Source organism: Rutidosis leptorrhynchoides, chromosome 1, assembly GCF_046630445.1.
Source record: "Rutidosis leptorrhynchoides isolate AG116_Rl617_1_P2 chromosome 1, CSIRO_AGI_Rlap_v1, whole genome shotgun sequence".
NCBI classification, from domain to species: domain Eukaryota; kingdom Viridiplantae; phylum Streptophyta; class Magnoliopsida; order Asterales; family Asteraceae; genus Rutidosis; species Rutidosis leptorrhynchoides.
Genome location: NC_092333.1, coordinates 13,472,438 through 13,491,004, shown reverse-complemented (window position 1 = coordinate 13,491,004; position 18,567 = coordinate 13,472,438). Strand labels below are relative to the sequence as shown.

At 33.3% G+C, this 18,567-nt stretch overlaps 1 protein-coding gene across 1 annotated transcript; it reads left to right on the top strand.

Moving 5' to 3' along the window:
* Positions 1–6,193: 6,193 nt before the first annotated feature.
* On the top strand, positions 6,194–9,960 carry LOC139841167 (uncharacterized). The gene is made up of 5 exons (XM_071831412.1): positions 6,194–6,216; positions 6,317–6,329; positions 6,774–6,938; positions 6,995–7,120; positions 9,901–9,960. Exons 1-5 carry the CDS (start codon positions 6,194–6,196, stop codon positions 9,958–9,960), a joined length of 387 nt encoding a protein of 128 aa, XP_071687513.1.
* The last annotated feature ends 8,607 nt before the right edge of the window (positions 9,961–18,567 follow it).

Below are 18,567 nucleotides of genomic sequence, written 5' to 3'. Positions count from 1 at the left end.
ATGTATTCTCATCCCGAAATATTTAGAGTTTAAAAGTGGGACTATATACTCACTCTTGTCTTGATGATATATATATTTTGACTCGGTCTTCCGGTTGATATCACGAACCTATCCATATATAATATATCAATATGTTTTCATTTTTAAACAAACGTTATAAATATATACTTGTTATACTTTTAATACTTTGAATAATTCCTTAGTCCGTAGTTAGCAGTCCGATGTTAGTAATTCAATTTTAATGGTTCATTTTTAGATGTTTAATATACCCGCAATGAAATAAATAAAACCCCCAACGAAATCATTAAATCCCCATCGTATATGTGTTGGTCGAGATTAATCTTGACCCATGGTACCGGTGTTGTCAAATGACGTGTTGCGTACATAAAGTACCGGTGTTGTCAAATGACGTGTTGCGTACAATCATGGGATCTTATGATTAATCTTCTCGTGTTGCTTACGGGTGATCCTGAACCATATAAAATTGAATTATAAGTACATATATATAAAATATCATATTAACTTAGAAGTATGTGATTTTATGTAAATTTTTCCAATGAATCCCGAAGTCATTTAAGCCTTGGATAACCAATTTTGTTTCGGTCATAGTTTCTTCGTTACAAGTCCGTTTTCGTTGATTCAACTTGCCATCTCCTTGGATCGAGTCCCTCTTTAAGACTATGAACTGTAAATACCTTAGTTTGTATTCAAAATCACACGGCATAGGTCAAACTTTAGTGAAACTTATGAAGTTAATCATTTTCGTTACAACAAAATCATTTAATGACCATTTTTTTCTAAAAATACTTATACTTTGAAAAACCAAGTTTTAGCTTGTTAAATTAGCATATACATAAGTTATATTACAGGTCTTGAAGTATTTTAAAAGTTAAGTTAGAAGGATCTATTTAGTTTGCAAACAAGTTTGAAAACATTCAAACTATGTTCTTGTTGTTAAACTTGTATACCACAAAATATGATAGCTATATATATATGAATCGAATAAGGTTATGAACATATATTCTACCTCAAGTTCCTTGGATGAAGTTGCTGTAAAAGAGAAGTAAGAAGCTAGAATCAAAAGGGTGATAGAAGTGGATGAAAGATTGGAAGTAAGTTGGTGTTCTTGGAGGGTTTTCTTGAAGTGTTTTTGTATGGTTTTCTTATGGTGTTTTAGTATGGTTTTTGAAGCTAGATCTTCTTGGTAAGTTGCTGAATTGTTATGGAGTTTAGAGAGTAAGAAAGAGTGTGTGTTTTTGATAAGAAAATGGAAGTAAAAATGAATCAAATGATGGATCCCTTGATGCTCTTAAAAACGTGATACAAGGGGGGGTATGGACAAAGTTTCAAGTTATAATTTCATGTATCTAGCCTTATTTGTATCCAAGTTCAATTACCTAGCCCTCATGGCATGAACAATGGCTGGTTAGGTGGTGATTTTGATGTGTATTTACTATTAGTAAATACGTATAGGAGCTAGGTATGATACGAGTACAAATACTCTAGGTATACGTATAGAAATTTTGTGAAAAATGAAATGAGGATTCAAATATAGCTATCTTTTGTGAATACACTTATATGGTTTTATGTATTTAAGTTCTTTAAAAGTAATTAAATACATTACTTATACAATATATGTATAACATTATAAGTCTTAAGTATATATGTCAAATAACGTTACGTATTGTTATCGTTTTGAAAACTTAAGTTAGTAGTTTCAAAATACACATATAACTTGTTGTTATTAATATAAAATGAGGTATTAAAACATTCTTTAATCATGTTAAATATGTATATATACATATATATACACAAACGTATAATTATCATATATTGTATAGTTCGTGATATCATCGGTCAAACTAGACGGTCAAACGTTGTGTAAAACTCTTTTCGGAAATATAAGTCTCGACAATTTGGATTGCTTATCATGTTGGCAAGGTTTAATTTATGTAAATATTAATCTTATAAGTATAGTATGATCGAAAAAGTGCGGGTCGTTACATGGTTCAAGTGCAACGTTTATAAAAACACCTATGATTTCACCAACGTTTTTCGTTGACAGTTTTCTATATGTTTCTCAGGTCCTTGAACGCTAAGTGATACATGCTTCCGCACGCTTTTTGATACTTGCTTGGATGTCGAGTATACATGCTTACGTGGCGTCTTTTGGCTTACTTTAAAACTGTGTCGCATAGGTTTCAATTGTACTTAAACATTGTAATGTATCTAGTCGTTGTACTACGTTTGTATATCTTAAAACATCTTTACACTTGAAATGAATGCGACATGTTTTGGTCAAACGTTATTCTAAAGACTTGTAACCACGTAATGGGACCTAAGTTGACGGCACCGTCAAATGACGATTTTGTCGGGTCGTCACAGGAACCGAACCGGACCGAGGAGTTTCGGTACGGTCCATGGTCCTTAAATTTCATATTTTTCGGTCCTCGGTACGGGACGGACCAAACCCGAAAAAACGGGAAACGGACCGGACCGAAATATTTACATTTTATCCATCTAAAATTTAACAAATAGTCTCTACTATTGTGTCTTCTTATTGTATTTTTTTCATGTTGTATTTACTAAACCATCAAATAGAAAGAGTAAAACTTTAAGATTAAGATGATGTTTTCATTGGTCTTTTGTATCTTTATTTTGATATCATTGCATACACTTCTCTATTTCTCCATAAAGTTGTGCTTCATTGTGTACTCTGTTAATATTATTTATAATAATAGTTTGGCTTTTAAAAAAAATAAATAATAACACATGTAGGATGATATATATTTTGCATGTCAAATGAAAATAGACGTTTTTGCTACCTCTCTTGAAAAGTAGACTGACTGTAATTGCAATTCCAACAGTCAATGATGAGTGTACTCAAGTGGGACAGTTCTTTCCCGGGAACCGAACCGAAAATCATGGAACCGAACCGAACCGAAATTATTTGGTACGGTCCTCGGTACGGCTTTCTTCATTAATTTGGGACTCGGGACAGAACCGAACCGAATTAGTTTGGGACAGAACCGTATCATGCACATGCCTAACACGTCACTCTCTATAAGTAAGATGGTTAGTTATAAAATGTTTTGGGGGTGTAATATAAAAAAAGAAAAAGGGGGGGGGACGACTATAGAGAAATCTGGTGGGCTGGGGTAGAAAGAAAAAAGAAAACAAGGGCTAAAATATCTTTTTAAATCTTATATTCTTATTTTCTTATTGTTACTCGTATTTTCTTATTCGTTTTCAAGATCTGGATGCGTGGGCGTGTTTGTCGATTTCGAGAGGGAGTATCAAGAAAATTCACAATCTTTCACACGCAATTGAATTATTGTGTTTAATCATCTTTTCTATTCATTTAAAACTCCTAATTTCATCACCATTATTCTACTTCAATGAATTTATGGGGCTTAAAAAAACCCTAGACACCATCTTTCGTTCTGTATCTTTCGTTCTGTGTGGTTGGGTTATGAAAAGGTACAATCTTTTAACTGTATTGTTGTTTAATTGTTGTTAGGTTTGTAAAAGTAACAATTTTTTTTAAGAATCCATAACGGTTTGTTGTTGACCTAGTTCTTTATTGTTGTTAGGGTCTGTAAAAGTAACAATTGTTGTAAGAATCCATAATGGTTTGTTGTTGACCTAGTTCTTTATTGTTGTTAGGTGTGTAAAAATAACAAATTTTTTTTTTTTTTTTAAAGAATCCATAATCGTTTGTTGTTGACCTAGTTTTTGATAAGGATAAACATAAACACAAAAGTGAGTATATAGCTGTAACTTGTATATCGACTCTATTGTATAGGAAGTTTAGGTTCATCTATTCCTATGTTTCTGTGTGTATCGGATGTAAACATGAGTATATAAATTGTACTTGTAACATTTAGTAATAAACTTGAACAATTTAATTCATCTTCTCTCTATATGGTATCTGCAGGAACACGGTGACCAAATAGCATTCACAACTATGTCCGCGCATACCATTCCCAAGGATATTGATCCCAAATCCCCAATTATTATCGTCACAATCACTATAATATCATCAAACTTACCTCTACGAATTACAATTCGTGGAAACTGAAAATTCAAGCAACACTTGCAGGATATGGACTCTTGAAATACCTTGATGGTTCATTCCCAGCGACCTCTTCATCCGAACCAAATCCTGCGTATCTCACTTGGATCCGTCAGGATCAGCTGCTATTCGGGGTGCCCTAATCGGAACCCTCGATCAACAAGTTGTACCACTGGTTATCTCTAACCACAACGAAAAAGGAGATGTGGGACACCCTCGCTACCACGTTTGCGAGTTCATCTCGTGGACACATTAAACGACTAAAACAACGATTGAAAGGCATCACAAAAGGTCCGCTATCCATAACAGAATATATGCATTTATTATATCTTTATTTATTTCAATGGATATCCAAACAGGAGAATCAAAAATCATTATCAACATGGCGAATCAAATCATTACAGCAAAAGTTTATATGTATAAGAATGATCGTGATCTATCTTATTTGTGGGTCACCCAGAAGGAGAGGATCATACAGTTTAGGAATACAATAACAACCCCGGTGATTAAAATTGCTAGCCACGCCTTCCAATCATTCTCACGTGTCATCGACGCCAGTACATTTTCCCACGTAAGGTACAGAGAAAGGTAGTCAAGTCCAAAGACACATGCGGATGCAACGCAACACGTGACTATCCTTTCTGTACCATGTTTCTTGTCAGCTACGAGCCCCGGCACAGTTTGTGACATGGATATTAATGATGCAATTAACGCGAGTGCACCAAACTTATCGCTGCAGAGATAGTAATCCATGTTAGTATATTTTTAATGCTGGTACTTTTAATTTAAATAAATCCTAAAACTTTACAGCTATACTTACAAGTAACAGGCAGTTCTTCTTTTCTTATTTCTTCTAGCTTCTTTCCTCATGTTTGCACGTGTTACTACTGGAGCACTATGGTCGTTTCTGATCCTCCTGAATCTTGGCGTTGATATAATCACACGGGAGTCTTGGCTTACTGGTATGAGTGCTCGAACCTGATGTTGTCTCCTTGATCTAAGAATGCGTGGTCTGGATGAGTAATGAGGTAGCCTTGACATGATGTAGTTTGGAACAACCCACACATAGTTCAGAATAATGCGTCGGCTGGATGAGTAATCAGGTATCCTTGATGTTATAAAGTTCGGAACAACCCACACATAGTATAAAAGCTGGGGTCTGTAAAAGAAATTTTTTATATTTATTAGGGGTATAATAGCTGAGTAAAAGAAATATATATATTTATAACAAAACATTGAATTTTGACCAACCTATATCTTCTTGGCCTTGACATGATGAAGTTTGGAACAACCCACACATAGCTCAGAATAATGCGTGGGCTGGATGAGTAATCAAGTATCCTTGATGTTATAAAGCTCGGAACAACCCACACATAGTATAAAAGCTGGGGTCTGTAAAAGAATTTTTTATATATTTATTAGGGGTATAATAGCTGAGTAAAAGAAATATATATATTTATTACAAAACAACTGAATTTTGACCAACCTATATCTTCTTGGCTGCATCTGGAGTGATTCTGGATCCTGTTGATATCCTGACTGGTCAGGTTTCCAAAAAGGAACCAACGTCAACAATGCCCAGAAATAGTTGCTAATTGCTGACCTGAATGAGTAAAAAAAAAAAATTGATTAGCAAAAACTGTTTTGTCGAAAGGAGATCATGTCAGGTGGTGTATCTTTAATTGTTTGTCTAATTGTGTAACCACAGCCTGTACGCGTGCCTAAGTCTGTGTATCCCCATATTTCAGGTATGTACATGAAGAATACACCTCCTGTGGTTACATTTTTGAATCTTGTGCTTATTTACATACATGCATACATATAATAGTGTACACATAAATGCAAACACTTACACATGCAACAATGTGCACATATGTAACCTAGTGTGTGTGTGTGTGTGTGTGTGTGTGTGGTAGATATGACTCGAAAAACTGTATAATATGATGTGACCACTCTGTAAACAGATGGTCTCTTCAAGTATAACCATAAACGACAGTTACTCTTCGATAATTTAAGTTACTGTTCTTTGAATCCTCACTTTGTTGATGTTTTAATGCATTTAAAAAAACGACTGACCATTTTGGGGTTTTATTGAATTGGTCACCATCGGCGTTTAAAATGTCACGATGCTTAACAACCAGGTATGTGTATTGTTACTGAAGCATACTCAATATTTTTTAGGGCCTAATACACCAGTTTTTAGATACTAATGTACTAATGTGGGGTACATGTGTTTTTCAGGTATAGGGAGTTAGTAGGTGGTTATATGCTCTGCTTTGGTTCACTAACTCAACATCCATGAGATCAACGAGGTTATCATATAATTTACTAATATTATTATATAATTTCTGCTAATTCTGGTATTTCCATGTGCTCTGCTTCAGGAAAAGTATCATAGTTATTATATAGAAGTAATTTTTAGTATTAACTTGCTCTGTATTTCCAATATGCACGCAAAAGCTTGCCTTTTGGCAATACATCTTCAACGAGTTCCTTCGAGCTGATTCTCATCAATGTACATGTATAATTTTTGTGCCATTTTAATCTCTTTGTTGTTAATATTCTCATATATAGTACATTATTTAATTAATTTAATTTATAATTTATTAGTCCACTAATATGAGAATTCTGTGTTTTCAATACTTCACCAAATGGTCCATACAATTAATATTGAATACTAATGATATGTTTGTATCAGAAGGCATGGGATCTATGTCATCCAAATGCCGAGAACGTGTTCAAGGCTCTAAAAGAAGCTGGTTTAAAACTTGCAATTGTCTCAAATTTTGACACACGCTTAACACCTCTGTTGCGTGCTTTAAAATGTGATCATTGGTTTGATGCTTTGGATGTTTCATCTGAAGTAAGTGATTTGTTTACTTGATTTTTTTTAGACTTTTATATGAATATGAATGCAAGCTATTAGGTGTAGAACCTGAGGGTGCGGTTCATGCAGGTGATGATCGTAGAAACGATATATGGGGGATCCGAGATGCAGGTTGTGATGCTTGGCTATGGGGCAGTGACGTTCATTCTTTCAAAGAGGTACATATCTTAGTAGTGGCAATATGAGTGGGTCGGGCGCCTAAAATTAACCATCCAGTGAAACAGTTTGTCAAAAATCGCAGCAACTAGTCAATGTCAGGCAGTTTAAGTGAAAAAGGTTATGTCTAAAGGATGAAGCCCGACACTTTCAATCTGCAACACCGGGGAACAACTGTGACCTCTACAGGTAGTTACCATGAGTTATTCTTTTGCCTATCAGTAGTTACCCCTGAGTTAAAGATGGTCAAGATGATTATTCAACGTCAGTATGACCCGAGCCGGTTATAATTTTTAGTTTCAGCAAAAGGGAATGTGAATTTCTTGCTATGCAGGTACACATTGTTTGCTTTTATATGTTTGCAATTACGTTCACGATGGTAGTTATGGTAGCTTTGACCCAATCATACATGAAAGGGCCGATTCAGATTATGTATCCCTAACGTGTCAAAAGTTTTCTAACAATTGTTTATAGTGAATACATCCTCTCAGTATCTTAAACATTGAGTTCTATGATCTATATGCATATGCATGTGTGTTTATAATATGGACTATACCCTTACTTTCCTATCTTGCAAATCATGTAGTTGGCAAAAAAAAGGATCTAAATGATGAGGATGATGAGAAAGTGAACATCGAGCACATTTTCTGGAGTGTGCTATGGACATGTTATCGGATGATGATTAGAAGCTACCTCAGTTTACATCTAGATGACACAATCAAAGTATGGGAAGCGTATTCATGTTACATATATATGTATATATATATATATATATACACAGCAGTACAGTCAATTTATATCATATATCAGAAATTATTATATAAATACATACATATATATTAGAATAAGTAGAGAAATTATATCATATATCATATATACACAGCAGTACAGTCAATTTATATCATATATCGGTAATTATTATATAAATACATACATATATAAATACATACACATATATCGGTGTGTATATGTCACGGATCCATCAACAAAATAATTTATATATTCGCAGCTTTATACTCATTGAATACAGTAATTTTATATAAGCAGCTTTATGTACAGTACCTCCTATCTTCTCTTATTAACTCGACTGGTGTGCTGCTGTGAAGATCTTCATCAGCTAGGTTTTCATCAGCTATTCTGAAAAATAATCAAATTAATTCATGATTAGACTCCCAATCCAATGCGCATCAATCACTTTTTTAATTATTTAATCTGTACGATTATAGAATACTAGAATAAGTAGAGAATCATACTCCGTTATCTTCACCATAGTTGTGTGAGTCTTTGAATTTTTGGCGGTTTCTTCTTCCAAATTGAAACCCTAGATATTTAATTCTTTTTTTTTTTTTTTTTTTTGTATTCCGTGATATGTTATTGGTTTCTTACTTTTTACTTCTTTATATCCCTGAATTTTACATACTCCGTAACTTTTTTGTCCATACTTAACTTACATTTATCTATTATTTATTATTTATTATTGTAATAGCAACCTTAAATTTAAATGCAGTATATTTTAATTTTATGTTGATAACAATAACAATCTACACTCAAATCAACTTTAAAAACATAGGCACGCAACGAAATGCGGCAAACAGAAAACATTTAAACACCGTATAGTAAAAGACAATCGAAAGAGTGTGGTTAGTTGAACTTATTTGTCATTTGTAGACTACCCCCAACCCTTCGTTAGTTTTCATCGTTAGTCCTAGCTGGCATTTTTTGACGAAAACTGACGGCCGTTAACACAGAGTCAGTTTTCGTCACAAGGGGGGGTTAGTCGGGACTGCAACGGAAAAAAAATCGTCAGTTTGTGTTGTCGCGGTTTGATTGGGCCACGTGGACTTTATATATATATATATATATATATATATATATATATATATATATATATATATATATATATATATATATATATATCAAGGTTGGAGAACTCGGATCTCGGGGAGATCTCGTTTGGACATTTTTGGGGAGATCTTGGCATCTCGGAAAAATCTCGGGGAGATCTCGGAAGTTGACTTTTTATTTTTTTTAGTATAAATTTATATATATAAATAAATATATGTATATTTATATACATTTTTATGAGATTTTACAAGAAATTTCGAGAAATGGCTGAGAAAAATTGAGAAATTATGAGATTTTACGAGAAAATCCGGAAAATGATCAAAAAAATCCAAGAAATCGTGGCTTTGACCAAGTCTGACCCCGTTGACCGGATAATCTCGGGAGACGGACATCTCGTCTCGGTTGCCTTCTAAAAATGAGATCTCGGGGAGAAATAAGGAGATTTACAACACTGATATATATATATATATATATATATATATATATATATATATATATATATATATATATATATATATATATATATATATATATTCTTTTACATTATAAATACTAACACATTCATTTCATTATTACACAAAAAAACAACAAATTTCTCTCAATAATTATACATTTTACTTAAAATAATTATGTCGTCATATTTACTAGCTTCCGATTCCGATGCGTAGGATGTTCGTGTTATCCAACTTATTCAAGAATAAATAACTAACTCGTCATATTTACCAGTTCTTTGGAACCATTGTTCTTTTCGAATAAATAACTAACTCGTAATTGCCTTTGTCATATGCCGTAATGCAGAGAATATCAGACACTTTAATATTAAGATCGGTAATGATCTTTCTGAATCCTTCACTTAGAAAGAAAGTGAGATCGTGTATGCTGAAAGCGACTTCTGACTTATAGCCTTGTAAAGTGTGTAACCAAAAGTTATGTGCAGGTAACGTCTCCTGATAATATTCGTGAAACCAAGATAATGGCAGAGGCTGTAACAAAATAGAGAATTTTTGTATTAATAGCCAAGATTATAAGCAGCTGACCAACAAAAAAATTAAGTATATTATACTTGTAAAGAGTAAACAATAACAATACCGCTAATATTTCATCTTGACGGGAAAATGTGTGGATGAAGGACGGTCGATGCATTTTGTTTTGCACTGGAGCAATTGAATCTGTAACATTTGATATTTGTATAAGTAGAAGCAATAATAAGTTGTACATTTATCGAATACAGAATTGTTGTATATAATTAAATTAATTTTCAAATGTTGTAGTAAGAGACATATATATCAAACGATTAACTGATAATTTATAGATTATTATTGAATTTTTAAAATTGTAAAGTACTGTCATTTTTAATTGAAACAAACTATACACTTGTATCAGTTTATTATATTGTATAGGTATAGAAGTTTGACTCTATATTGTGATAAGTACTTTATAAATATGAATATTTCATTGATATAAAATCTTGAGTCATACTGATGCATATAGTTATTATGTAATCCGATTGATTGTAGTTCCAAATAATATGTACAAATTAGTTCTAGATATGATAGAGTTTGTAAAAGTAGATATGAGTATTTGATGATGATAGTCATATATATATGAGTCTAGAGATATAGAGATAGAGATGCAGTTACAAAAAATAGGGAAGTTATTTTTGAAATTGATAATGTGATAATGTGATTGACTATAACTTTGGAAGTGGTTGTTAACTTCCATAATTATTTTGATTTACAGCATAAAATTGAATTTTCTATAAAAATAAATGATTCCTCAAATATTTGAATAAATTTTTAACAAATTTATTTAAAAAACCTGTATTGAATTATCAAAATAACTCGTATTTTATTAACCAAAAAATAGGCAATTCTGTTTGCAGCATATCAAGCAGAGTGATTTATATGTTATTTTTCAAGTGTAGACTATCAAGTATCACCAATCAAGTATGAAGTATTTCTACTATCAACTATCAATCATCAAATTCAAATATCAACTATCAACTACTCAAGTATTCAACTATTCAAGCACTTTACATAACTATACATGTTTGATGAAGAGGAAAACATAAATAATAGGTTGAAGCGTATGCTTAAATTTTCAAGCCAAACCCTGTCATATACGAAATGCAAGTTTACAAATTGAATTAATGACTAAAAAATTAAATAAACAAAATAAAATAAAGTAAAAAATAATCAAGCAACTAAGCAAACTCGAAAAGTGAAAACGTAATAGGAAACGTAAATCGATTGAACATAAAGTTGTGTATTTAAAAAACAAATTCGAAAAGTGAAAACGTAATAGTAAATTAAGACGTGGTAAATTACCGTAGAAAGAATTGTGTAGATTTCAACAACAACAATGATGAACAATCATATTGAAGCTTCATAGGAAGGTGTGAAGACGGATCCGGAATTCGGATTTTTGAACTACGATTAAATTAGGGTAGAATGAGAAGAATGTGTACCTATTTGGTGCTAATTTAATCACGATTTCAGATTTAACGATGGTGGCATGAATAATCGGAATTGAAGGCTCATAAGAAGAAGAAGAAGAAGAAGAAGAAGAATGTTATAAAACTAGGATTTGAGACATACCGAATACGAGTAGCGGAAACGAGTAAGATCGACGTTTAGATCACCAGTCGGGAAAGCGATCACTAAAAGGAAGGCTTTCAAGTTTCACGGCCTAAGTTCCTTCAACGGTTTGCAATGTTCCACTTGAACAAGTATACTCACAATTTTACTACTTACTAGTGTATGATTTTCTAAATGATTTGTTGTGTGTTTCTTGTGTTTTTGTATATCTTACAAGAAGAGTTTAACTCCCTATTTATAGATACAAAGAAAGTACTTATTACCATGTACTACCAAAAGTACATTGTACTTCTTACCTTTGTAAGTGTACTATCAAAGGGTAAATGGTACTTATTACCATTAGTGTACTACCAAAGTAAATAAGTTTACAACTCATTAATGGTGGGTCAAACACAATGAGTTTGTGGGTGTACCACAAATAATTTCCAACATCTCCCACTCGCACACAAACGAATTTTGATATACTCATATATCTTGAAAAACATACCGTGTAGTACGCAAACCATTCATACCGGGAACTAGGTTGTGCGACCGGCATACTTTGAGAGCTCAATTGCTATACATCTGTTAGGAATATATAGCATCTCAATAAACTTGGAAAGAGTAGATTTAGTATGCAATGTCCTAGATCATTAATCACATTAGTAACTCGCATGATCTCAGTTTTACTCATAAAACCCTTTTGTATTCACAATTATCATTTATCACTAAGACTTGTCACTAAGACAAAAAGATAATTGGTCGACCGGTGAATACAAGTTAATGTGAACTTCAAATGATCTTCCCTTCTCTTAGAATCCATTGTCCTTAGCTCAACTTGCTTTTCTAAGAACGTCCAGTCAGGTTGAATCACTCATAACCCTTAAGCAACGCCTTAAGATAGCAAACATTAAACTAAGCTTCAAGAGATAAGAAAAGGTCATACGGATATTAATTGAGGTTACTAATACCTCAAGGGACTCACATAACATAGAAGTAGAGATCGTTTCTTCTATTTCCCTTTTTGGTCGTTTTGATCACATGTGGTATGAATCACATGCTGCAACATTTCTCCTTCACAATGGAGGTATGTCTTCAAATCAATGTTGCACAGATGATAGTTCAAACATACTCAATGTTCAAAACTCGAGTTCACTTATCTACTCATAAAACTCTGAAGAACTCTCATCTGGATACTCATGACAGATAAGGTGAATTATGAAAATTCACATAATATTTGTACACTTACAAATGTGGCGTCTAATTATCTTAATCTTGAGCTCTCAATTGTCACTGAAACAATATACTTAATATACACCACTTTTCCATTTGTCACATGAAATGGAATTGATTACCCATGTGAGTGGGCTAATCTTAAATCTGTCCGACATACTTTTCTAGATTCGCAACACAAAGAGCGAACAATAAAACAATGATTTAAAAAGAAACTTATTGCATTGGATATAAACTTAAACTTGTAAGTACATTTATTAAAATAGTACATTCATTACAATCTACGCAATCCTTGAGACCTAACATGCTTAACAAATGCATCTCTAGGTATGGGTTTTGTCAAAGGATCTGCTACCATATCATGTGTAGATATGTACTCCATACTTACTTCCTTTCTTGCAATCTTGTCCTTCGAATAATTGTACTTTATGTCAATGTGCTTTGTTTTACAATGGAACTTGGGGTCTTTTGAATATGCAATGGCAGCCTCATTATCAGAGTATATCAATGCTCGATCAATGGTATTGCCAACAACCCCCAAACTACTCAAAAATCGATTAAGCCACACAGCTTCTTGTACAGCAGCTGAAAATGCCACAAATTCAGCTTCCATTATAGACAATGCTATACATGATTTTTTCTTGCTACTCCAAGATATAGCACCTTTGTTTAACATAAAAACAAAGCCAGAGGTGGATTTTCTTTCATCCATATCTCTTCCCCAATCAGCATCAGTATAGCCTCTCATTTGCAGATCATTTCCTTCGTAGCACAAAGAGTAATGACTAATACCCTTAAGATACCTAAGTATCCTTTTCACGGCTTTCCAATGGGTTAAACCTGGATTGGATTGGTATCGGCTTACCATGCCAACAGCAAAGCAGATATCCGGTCTCGTACACATCATAGCATACATGAGACTTCCAACCGCACTAGCATAAGGAACATTTTTCATTTTCTGTTTCTCTTGTGGAGTTTGTGGACACCCGCTCATGCTCAACGTATCACCAATAGCCATAGGAGTGTCTATGGGGTTACATTTATGCATGTTAAAACGTTCAAGAATCTTGTTGATATAAGTCTCTTGCGAAAGAGCCAACAACTTCCTTGAGCGATCCCTTGAAATCTTAACTCCAAGGATATATTCAGCTTCACCCATATCCTTCATTTCAAAGTTAGATGATAACCATCTTTTAACCTCGAAAACATAATCCTTCTCATTTCCAGCAATCAATATATCATCAACATATAATGACAATATGACTAATTTTCCTTTAGACCTTTTGGTATAAACACAATTATCTTCATTGACCGTATTGAAGCCATGTGACGTGATCACATTGTGAAAATGTATATACCATTGTCTTGATGACTGCTTGAGGCCATATATTGATTTAAGCAATCTACAAACCTTATGTTCGTGGCCTTCTTTAACGAAACCCGTCGGCTGTTCCATATAGATTTCTTCATCTAAATTTCCATTGAGGAAAGCAGTCTTTACATCCATTTGATGTAATTCAAGGTTCATACTTGCCACTATTGCTAGAATCAAATGAATTGATGTGAGTCTTACAACAGGTGAAAACGTTTCCTCATAGTCAATCCCTTCCTGTTGATTGTAGCCTTTTGCCACAAGTCGAGCTTTGTATCTTTCAATACTACCATCAGCTTTACGCTTTATTTTAAGAATCCACTTACACCCAATGGCTTTTCTTCCTTTTGGAAGCTCAACCAATTCCCAAACATGGTTGGATCTCATTGACTCCATCTCTTCTTCCATTGCTTTGAACCATTTATCCTTTGCAGGACAAGTGAGAGCTTCATTTATATTTCTTGGTTCATCCTCTTCTAGTTGAACCATAAAAGTATAACCATCTTCGATCTCATACCGAAGTGGAGGTTTACTTTGACGACTACTTCGTCGTGGTTGGTTATCCAATGAAACAGATTCTTGGTTTACCAAATTGCTCCCACTTGGATCAGAATTATGCTCGGTAGCAACGGGTTGAGATTCTTCTGAAACATGTTCTTGGTTTGCTATATTGCTCCCACTCGGATCAGAATTATCTTCATTCACAATAGGTTGAGGAGTTATATCCAAAGAAACAAATTCTTCATCTTCACTCCTCAAATCTCTCCCACTCGAATGAGGTAATTCTGTAGTCTCAAATAAAGACCAATCTTTATCAAGATCCCCTTGTTTTGGAAACTCATTTTCCAAGAATGTAACATCTCGAGATTCAAATTCAGTTATGCTCCCACTTTCGTGTTCACCCAAAAACACATAACCTTTTGATTGTTCAGAGTATTTAATGAAAACACATTTCTTTCCTCTTGGACCTAATTTTCCATATTTGTTTGAGGAATCCAAAGTATATGCTGCACAACCCCAAGGTCTTAACACATTCAAGTCAGGTTTGCGACCTGTCCATAATTCATATGGTGTGGAAGTTACTGATTTTGAAGGCACACGATTAAGTACAAATGTGGCAGTTAACAAAGCATCACCCCAAAAGGTGATAGGTAAATTTGCTTGTGCCATCATTGACCTAACCATTTCAAGAAGCGTTCTATTCCGCCTTTCTGCAAGACCATTTTGTTGCGGAGTCCTAGGAGTAGTTAATTGATGTTGAATACCTTTAGCATCACATAGAGCTTTGAACGAATCAGATAGGTATTCACGTCCTCGATCGGTTCTTAATGCTTTAATCTTACGTTCTAATTGATTCTCAACAAAATTCATATAACTTTGAAAACAATCCAACGCTTCGGATTTGTGAGAGATCAAGTAGACGTTACCGAATCGAGAATAATCATCAATGAATGTGATGAAATAATACGCTCCATGCCTTGCTCGAACATTCATAGGACCACATATATCCGAATGTATTAATTGCAATGGATAATCGGCACGAGTTCCTTTTCCAAATGGTTTTCTCGCAGTTTTTCCTGCCAGACAATGCTCACAAGTGGACAATTCCACTTTATCAATATTAGCCAGTAAACCATCTCTAGCTAATCTATTCATTCTTTGTTGGCCAATATGACCAAGTCTAGCATGCCAATTGTTTACATCATGATCAAACTTATTAGAAGATGCAACTAAGGAAAAACATGGTTTATTATTAAGATAATCAATATCCATCACGATAAAACCGTTAAGGACATAACCAAAACCATAAGAGTTTGTTCCCAAAGACAATTCAACAACATTATCACGAAAGTACAAATGAAAACCAAGTCTTAACAAAACCAAAACAGAAATCAAATTTCGACAAATTTGAGGAGCATATAAAACATCATGTAGGATTAAGGTTCGTCCTTCACGCATGACTAACTTGCATGACCCGATCCCTTCAACTAGAACTCTTGAGTTGTTTTCCACATAAATCCACATAGCTCCATGAGAAACTCGCCTAAATTTGTGATGACCCGAAAATTTGCGACTAAATTTAAACTTAATCTGTAAATGATTAATGTTTTCGAGACGATAAACAAAGCCTGTTAGGCTGAGACTCTGAATCCTTGAACTATTATTATATGTTCAAATGACATTTGACTAGTAACCGACGATTCATGAGCGATTATGAGTAAAAGGAAATGTATATATATAAATATACACATATTGACTGAAAACGTTAACGAGATGTTAAATGTATAACGTCTCACGTTAAACTTATTTGTTTCAAACGTATGAAAACCTTGTTCGACAAAATAGAACTTGATTATTAAAATGACCTTGATTGAATAACCTGCAACGTGTATTTAAAAACATGTTTAAATGTACTGAATATATATATTTATATATATATATATATATATATATATATATATTTTACAAAGTGATTAAATATAATAATAACTTGGTCGTAAAACGTTTTGATTAAAAATATATTATTATATATATTTAGACGACGATTTATTGAAGCAAATGACCAAAACACTAAATTGTATAAATTACAATTCATGAAATATAGTTTGTTAGTAATTTAAGTTTATATTTTAACAAAGGTACGAGTTACAAAACGTAAAACGCTAGTTTTCTTTGCGTACGAAACCACGTTTGAAAAACCGGAACCGGGACTTAAACCGGACGTAAACGTACAAGTCATTGGAACTAAATTTACAAGTTCACTATGCACGAGAATAAAATATAATATATAATTAATTAAAATAAATTATATATTATATATATAATAATAAATAAATATGTCGACAAGCGTTTGGACAAAAATTGGTGAGCTGTCACAGGGTGCTCCGCGATCGCGGAGCCCCAATGCCCAAAAACTACGCGATCGCGGAGCAGTGGGTTCCAGGCCGGGGCTATAAAGCTCAGAATTTTCGCTCGATTCTTTCATTATTTTTTCATAATACTCTGTAATATTTACTTTATTTATTTAATTATTATTATTATTATTATTAATATTAAGATTATTATTATTATTAATCTTATTATTATTAATATTAGTGTTATTATTTTTGCATTACAAAAATAATAATGTACATAAAATATTACGATGGAGTGCTGTCCAAACGAATTTCAAAACAAGTTTTTGAGCAAGCTAGAGCTAAGGAAAATATGGGTTATTGCCAAGGAGATTATGGGTATTGTTCGGGGGTATTTTTGTGAATCAAACCTCGTGTTTATCATCTCCGTTGCGTCTACGTGCTTTCCTGCAATATTGTTTATCAATATTAAATGTGAGTTCATTTATCCCTTTTTATATATATTTTTGGGATTGAGAATACATGCGAATGCTTTTAAACTGTTTTATGAATTGAATACAAATGCGAAACTGATTATTATGTATGATTTTACATATGCTTTCTTTTTAATTACTTTTGCGATACATATTCTTGAACTGTGAACACAAGCTATGTTTTATAACCACTTTATGAAGTGAATAAAAATACTAAACTGATTGATTTTATAAACCTTGTTTAAACAAACTGGACACAAGTACATACTTATCTACGCTGAGTTTAAACCGAAAATCCCTTAGCTTTGGTAACTAGTAACTGCCAGGACATAGGATGTGGACTGGTGGGCGCGAATAACTGTATATGGATCCATAGGGCTTGACATCCCCATCCGAGCTAGTAGCGCTAGCCTTTTAATGGATGTATGTTATTTGAGTTTACGGCACGTTTGGTTTGCGTGTATTAAAACAACAGGGGTACTTATTGATATAGCGTTAAGTTTAGTTACCAGGGTGCTCTGTTATGTAGAACGATTGATAAACGTTTCGGAGGAAACAACTGAAATCTTGTGGTCCAACTTTTATGTAAAACCTATTGATATACGTTTCGGATGAAACAACTGAACCTTTGTGGTTAACTTTTATATACAGATTATGTGAAACATTAACTCACAAACCTGATAAATGTTTCAGATGAAACAACTGAACCTTTGTGGTTAACTTTTATGTACAGATGACGTGAAACTATAAACTATGAACTTTGATAACCTGATGAACGTTTCGGATGAAACAACTGAAACCTTGTGGTTTACTTTTATAAACTGATAAACTTGTTATATGAAACAACTGAAACTTTGTGGTTTACCTTGATATACAGATGATTTGAAACATTAAAACTATTGATAAACGTTTCGTATGAAACAACTGAGATTTTGTGATCAACCTTTACATACAGATGATTTGAAATGTTAAAACCTATTGATAAACGTTTTGAATGAAACAACGGAACTTTTGTAATCCACCTTGATATACGGATTATGCGTAACTTTAAAACTATGAACTCACCAACCATTGTGTTGACACTTGAAGCATGTT

Excerpts from the sequence above, each read along its gene's own strand:
- LOC139841167 (XM_071831412.1), top strand. The coding sequence starts at position 6,194 with ATGTCACGATGCTTAACAACCAG. Across the intron at positions 6,939-6,994 it reads CTTTGGATGTTTCATCTGAA|CTATTAGGTGTAGAACCTGA; the intron begins GTAAGTGATTTG and ends TATGAATGCAAG. Across the intron at positions 7,121-9,900 it reads ACGTTCATTCTTTCAAAGAG|GTAACGTCTCCTGATAATAT; the intron begins GTACATATCTTA and ends AGTTATGTGCAG.